General features: G+C 43.2%; 1 protein-coding gene across 2 annotated transcripts in view; it reads left to right on the plus strand.

Moving 5' to 3' along the window:
* Positions 1 to 2244: 2244 nt before the first annotated feature.
* Positions 2245 to 7152, plus strand: part of SCRN1 (secernin 1) — an 84231-nt gene continuing 79323 nt past the window's right edge. For both annotated transcript variants that reach the window (XM_021718023.1, XM_008068986.1), the window contains exon 1: positions 2245 to 2607. In XM_021718023.1, the coding sequence (XP_021573698.1) occupies positions 2449 to 2607 (159 nt within the window). In that variant the 5' untranslated portion in view covers positions 2245 to 2448. The remainder of the gene's footprint in view (positions 2608 to 7152) is intronic.

A 7152-nucleotide genomic window follows, 5' to 3' on the forward strand; every position in this document is an offset into this window, starting at 1 on the left:
CCAGGGTGAAGGGAAGGTCATTTCAGCCTGTGCAGAGGCACAGTGGTAGAAAGAGAGTTGTAGAGAGTCAACTTCAGCTTGGTGAAATGTCAAGAAACAAGAAAAGAGCACTTGCTCATTGATTATGGAAAGTCTAGCCTGCATAAGGCATTGTGTACAACTGGGGTTAGAATGGTGTGCAAAAGAGACATGGTTCCTGCTTTCATATTGCTTAGATTTCAGGAGGAGAGATGAAATATTGATTGTTGGTAATAAAATAACTACACAAATGTACTGGGTTGTTATTGTTACTCTAAAGGAAAAGGGCTGGATTCTATGATCATATAGTACAGTGACACAAATTAGAGTGACATTTGAGCTAGTATGTGGAAGAGCTAACTAGGCAAATGGTTTTGGTGTAGGGGACACAGAAAGGAGTGCTCAAGAAAAAGGGTGGATGTGCATGTGCAAAGGTTCTGGGGGGTATTGGAGGAACTAGAAGAAGGCCTGTGTGCAAGAGCCCCATGGAAAACCTCTATAGTATTTTATTTTTTATTTTTGAGTTGGAATCTCACTCCATTGCTCAGACTGGAGGATAGTGGCATACTTACAGCCACTCCAGCATCTACCTGCTGGGCTCCGGCGATCCTTCCACCTCACCCTTCCAAGTAGCTGGAACTACGGATGTGCTCGACCATGCCCAGCTAATTTTTGATTGATTGTAGAGACAAGGTCTCGCCGAGTTTCCTGGGCTGGTCTCAAACCCGTGGACTCAGGCAATCCACTCACCTCGGCCTCCCAAAGTGCTGGGATTACAGGCTGAGCCGCTGAGCCTGACCAACCTCTGTAGTATTTTGAACAGGGATGAAATGATCAAACCTTCATTATTCACAATAGCAAAAATATGGAGCCAACTGTACTGCCCATTGCAGAGGACTGGATAAAAAAATGTGGTACATATACACAATGGAATATTATGCAACTATAAAGAAGGACAAAATTACGAACTTTATAGCAACTTGAGTGGACTTAGGGTCTATAATATTGAGTGATCTATCACAGAAACAAAGAACTGAGTACCACATGTTCTTACTCATAGTGGGCCTTGAACAATTATCATAATAATATAAGAAAAGAATTGGCAGTAGTGGGAAGCTGCCAGGGGAGGGGGAAGGGGCATACCATATCAATAAGGATACTTGATCTCAAACCAGGTGAAGTGGGGACCAAAGTGAGGCCCAAACTTTACCTACACAATGACCATCTGTATACCTACTCCTGAATTGTACCCCACATCTTTAAAATAAATAAAATAAATAAAAAGATCACTTTGGCTGCAATGTGGAGAATGTTTTGGAGGGGGAATGATAGAGTTTTAGGAACAACCTCTTAGGGTGCCACTGCAGTCATTCAGGTTAGAGTTGTTGGTGGCTTGGTGCACAGTGGTGGCAGTGGAGATGGAGGGAAGTGGACAGTTTCCATAGAGATTTAGGAGATGGAAGCTACAGGCCATGATGTCATGTTAGGTGATGAGAAGCAGATGGCAAGGATGGCCCTGAATTCCAGATACTCCAATGGGATGAACAGTGGGGCTAGCCACTGAGGCGAGCAACCTTAGAAGGAGAAGAAGATGATGAAATCACCTTTGGATAGCAAACAGGCAGTTGGTTTTGTGGATCAGAGGCTTAAGGTGAGAACGAGCTGGAAATAAATGTGTAGGTCATTGATACATAACAGACAAGGGAAGCCCTAGGCATGGATGAGTTTTCCCAGAGAGAAAAGAGCATTAAATGAGGAAAGAAGGATCAAGCAGTGAGGATGTGCCTTGGCCAGATGGGAAAGAGCAAGCCATACCAGTAGCAGCTGGAGAGGCAGAAAGCCAAAAGGTGCTTGAGTGTTATGACATCAAAGTGGAGTGAAACTTTTGAAAAACAAAGGGTGGCATCTTCCATTTTATCTTTGGATCTGTTTCTCCATCATATCCCCAAATCTGTTATATGGTAGCCTTGTGTCTCTAGATCTGAGGCACTTGTGTAGTCATTGTAATAAGGTAAATATATTTATATTCATTCTTTTATTACTGTGACAGGTGTGTGTGTATGTGTTTGTGTGTGTGTGTGTGTGTGTGTGTGTGTGTGTGTGTGTGTCTGTCTGTGTGTCTTCTGCCTAGAGCAATAACCTCCTTTCCTTTCTCCCACGCCACTGCACTTTTGGCTGCCACTGTGGTTTGTTGCAAATCAGAGCTCATTTAATCCCACGGAGTACTAAACAATATCTGGTCTCGGTGGCTCTGTCATTCTACTCCAGGCACCCCACCTTCATTTGCCAGCTGGGATCTCATAGTGAGCTAGCTGGAACACAGTTCAATAGTAAAACGATTTGAACTGGGGAATATGTTTGAAGAACTCACTGTTGGAATGTTCCACAGGAGGGCTGCTTCCATTCTCTCGCTGGTATTCTCCTTTCAGGATGGCTGCGGCTCCTCCGAGTTGCTGTTTTGTGGCCTTCCCACCTCGTGCTAAGGATGGTCTGGTGGTATTTGGGAAAAATTCAGCCCGGCCCAGAGATGAAGTGCAGGAGGTTGTGTATTTCTCAGCTGCCAATCACGAATCTGAGAGCAAGGTGGAGGTAAGTCATGCATGGCTCGAGTCACCTTACTGTTTCTCTTGTTTGGCCACCAGCACATCATAACTTCTTTCTCAGAAGGCTGCTCACTTGTTAGAAGTACCATGTCGGTTCTGCTGATTTCTGTTTTCATTCCGGTTTGCTAATAGCTGTAAAAACAGGGTTTATGTTCACTGCTGTGACCCTTGTTTTATAATTAAGTAAAATATTTTCATCGATCCAAAGCCATATCTACACAACAAGATCTATTCATAGAAGTCTAGTTTCTATCCTTGTCTCCTTGACATCATTTCCTTTTCCCCTACAGGTAATCAGATTTTGGAAGATTTTGTTTTATCCTTCCATTTAAAAAATTGCACACATATAGTATATGTAATAAGTTACACACACGTGCATATTCATCCTGGTACCTTTTCTCTTTTTCTTAGATTAACAGTGGCATGCCATATATATTTTTCTCAACTTTGCATTTTTTAACTAAAAGCATATCTTGGAGATCACTCCATACAGTACATATGGGTATTCTTCATTGAGAATTGTATAATGTATCATTCTAGGAAGTACCATAGTTTAATCTGTTCCATATTGCTGCTGGTCATTTGAGTTATTTCCCAGTATTTTGCGGTTTCAAATAGTGCTGAATTGGGTAATAGTTTTATGCATCTGTCAGTGACTGGTCTCAGTTTATATATTTTTATCATGTTAAAAATTGTCCATCAATTCCTATTTTGAATGCTTTTAAAAGACTATTTTGTCAATATTTCTTTGGGATAGATGCCTAAAAATGAGATTGCTGGGTCATAAAGTAATTTTACTAAATATTGTTGAATTTCCTTCCATAGGTGGTGTATCATCTTGCATTCCCATCAGCACTGTATGACAATGCCTGTTTCTCCATACTCTAGGAGTGTGTTGCCAGACTTTCATGATGGCTATTTATGTTAATTTTACATTCATGCTATTTTGCCAAGTTAATTTATTGGTTGTGTCAGTTTTTATCATTGATTCTCTTGGGGATTCCAGGTATATTGCTATATAACCTGCAAATAGAGATTGTTTGAATCTTCTTACATCTCTAATTATTTTCTTGTCTGATTGCTTTGGCTTATGTCTTGGATTTCATGTTAAATAGTAGTGAAGATAGTGGGTGTCTTTGCCTTTGTGTCTGACCTGACTGGGGCTACCTCTAGTGCTTCCCATTAAATAAGATGCTGGCTTCGGGACTGAGATTTATATAGTTTTATCATGTTAAAAAGGATACATAGGCTGGGCTCGGTGGCTCAGCCTGTAATCCCAGCACTTTGAGAGGCCAAGGCGAGAGGATTGCCTGAGCCCGCGGGTTCATGACCCGCCCCGGCAACTTGGCGAGACCTCCTTTCTACAATAAATCAAAAACTAGCTGGGCGTGGTAGCGCGCGCCTGTAGTTTCGGCTACTAGGAAGGCTAAGGCAGAAGGATCGCCGGAGCCCAACAGGTTGAGGCTGCGGTGGCGGGAAGTGTGCCACTGCACTCCAGTCTGGGCGACAGAGTGAGACTCCAACTCAAAAAAAAAAAAAAGGAAATTAAAAAGGATACATAGCTGGGCATGGTGGCTCAAGCCTGTAATCCCAACACTTTGAAAGGCCGAGGTGGGAGAACTGCCTGAGCTCAGGGGTTCAAGACCAGCTTGGGCAGCTTGGTGAGACCTCGTCTCTACAATAAATCAAAAAATTAGCCAGGCATTATAGCGTGTGCCTGTAGTTCCAGTTACTTGGAAGACTGAGGCAGAAGGATAGTCTGAGCCCAGCAGATAGAGATTGTGATAGCCATGAGCAGGCCACTGCACTCCAGCCTGGGTTACAGAGTGAGACTCCAACCCCCCCCCGCAAAAAAAAAGGGATACATAAGCCAGGTATGGTGACATACACCTATTGACACAGCTACTTGGCAGACTAAGGTAAGGGGATTGCTTGAGGCCAGGAATTTGAGGCCAGCCTGTGCAACATAGTGAGATCCTAAAACAAAAGTGTATTAATTCCTATTTTGAGAATTTTAAAAAGCAACAACTCAGGAATAGGTATTAATTTTGTTGAAGATGTTTTTAGTGATTATGAAGATAATCATCTAATTTTTCTTTATATTTACGTGGTAATTTGGACCATCTTTGCATTCATGGAATAACCTTCTTGGTTATGGTATATTTATTTAAATGTTTGTGTATTTAAGTTGTAGTTTCTTAAAGGATGAATAATTTGGAAGAAAAGATGGGGGCTGGTAAATGAGCAAGCTCTTTTCATTGACATAAACTCTACTCTTCGGTGTTGTATGGTTTGCCAAGTGTTCATACTGGGTTTTTAGATGGGTATTCATCAATGTGTATTTTATTTTCTTATTTGACTTGTAAATCACTGGTTCTGTTTCAATCTTTTAAAAGCACTAACCAGCACCAACAAAACTCTATGAGGAGCTGCTTATTTTAGATGAATTAACAAAGGCACTGAAGTGAACAGGCAGAGTTGAGCATGACTTGCCATGGGCTGTCTGTAGATGGGGCAGTGGATGACTGTCTCCCACAGGACTTTCACCAGAATTACTTAGCTCTCACTGAGCCACTAACGTCACACAAGCCCCTAAACTTTTAGTGGGACTTTCCTTTTGCATAGGTGAAGAAGAGCACTAGGTTCTCTGGTGAGCATGCTAGGTTTTTTTTTTTTTGAGTTTGAGTCTCACTCCGTCGCCCAGGCTGGAGTAAACTGGCATGCTCACAGCCACCCCAGTGTCGACCTGCTGGGCTCCGGTGATCCTTCTGCCTCAGCCTTCCAAGTAGCCGGAACTACAGGCACGTGCTACCACGCTCGGCTAATTTTTGATGTATTGTAGAGAGGGGGTCTCACCAAGTTGCCTGGGCAGGTCTCGAACCTGTGGCCTTAGGCAATCCACTCGCCTTTACAGGCTGAGCCACCAAGCCCAGCCCATGCTAGGTTTTAAATGGGTATTCATCAATGAGTAATATCTGGGTTATTTGGGTCTGAGTATTTATTGCTTTTCCTGGAATAAAGTAGACTCCGTATGGATGAAGTTTGCTGGTTTGGAATTGTTATTGACCTTCCCTATCTATCTTCCCTAAATATGTCTATTCTTTTTTCCCTGAGAGACATACACATTGAACTAATACTTTTTCATGTGGGTGGATTTAAATTCCCAAAGGCAACTGCACCAAATCCCATCCTACATGCACTTCTTACAATGTGAAGGGCACTCCTCCACGGAGAGGGAAAGGTGAGGCCTACGCCCTTCATGCCCACCATGAATCTCAGTGAGGGTGTGTGATTGCTGTGACTGGTGAGGGTGGAAGTGATGCTGTGTGACTTCCAGGGCTAGGTCACAGAAGGATACAGCTTCCACTTCTCATTTTCTCTTTGTTTCTCTCTCTCCCTCCTGTCTCTCTCTCTTTCTCTGTCTCTCCCTCTCTTTCTGTCTCTCTCTCTGTGTCTCTCTTTCTCCCTTTCTCTGTATCTCTCTCTGTCTCTGTCTCTCTTTCCCCTCTCCATCTCTCTGTCTCTTTCTGTCTCTCTCTCTCTCTCTCTCTCTCTCTGTCTGTATCTCTTTCTCCGTCTCTCTCCCCCTCCCCCTGCCCTTCCTGCTTTCCCTCTCCCTCTCCCTCTTCTTCTCCCTCTCTCTCCCCTTTAGACCTAAGAACCATCCATCATCATGCTGGGAGGAACCCAAACTAGCCCACATATAGAGACCACATTGAGGGGCCCACATGAAGAATGACTCAGCTCTTCCCTATATCCCATAATTTGTCTCTAAGGCAGCTCTGACCTCTTTTCTGAGTTCTGTACCTGTGTTTTGAGCTGCCTCTATGCATTTCCACATGCATATTCTATAGGTAACCTCATAAATCAAAAACCAAGTTCGTTTCCCCCAGCTCATTTGTCCCAGTAGCTCTAACAGCACCCTTGTCTGCCGCATAGTTTATGCTAGAGTTGACCTGCATTTTCCCTCCCATCCCTGGATGCGCAGGGACAGTCCCACTGCTTGCTTTCCCATGTGCCTATCTCTACACTGCCCCCGTCTCATTTAGACTGACCCCATCTCCTTTCTGCTGTAACCTCCTTGTTGGTGTCTGGGTCTCTTTCTTCTGGATTCTTCTCCCTGCAGGGTACCAAAATTTTCTTTCCAGAACACAGCTCTGTCACTCCCTTGCTGGGTTTTGTTTACTGGGGGAGAGTCCAGGCTGATTTATATGCTGTTCAGAACTCTTCTCCACTGGCATCCCACTCACTTTTCCTTTCTTTTCTTCTTTTTCTGTTTTGAAATTAATCGAGCCACTTTATGTTTACAGAAAAAATGAACAGAAGGCACAGAGGATTCCCATATATCCTTCACCCTCCCTCCCCATATATCCTTCACCCTCCCTCCCAGTTTCTCCTGTTATTAACCTCTTGTGTTAGTGTGGTACATTTGTTACAACTGATGTGCCAAGATCTAAACATTGTGATTAACTACAGTTCATAGTTTACACTCTTTGTGTCGTATATTCTGTGGGTTTTTTTTTTTTTTTTT

Source organism: Carlito syrichta, unplaced genomic scaffold (assembly GCF_000164805.1).
Source record: "Carlito syrichta isolate Samal-C Ts95f unplaced genomic scaffold, Tarsius_syrichta-2.0.1 Scaffold311717, whole genome shotgun sequence".
NCBI classification, from domain to species: domain Eukaryota; kingdom Metazoa; phylum Chordata; class Mammalia; order Primates; family Tarsiidae; genus Carlito; species Carlito syrichta.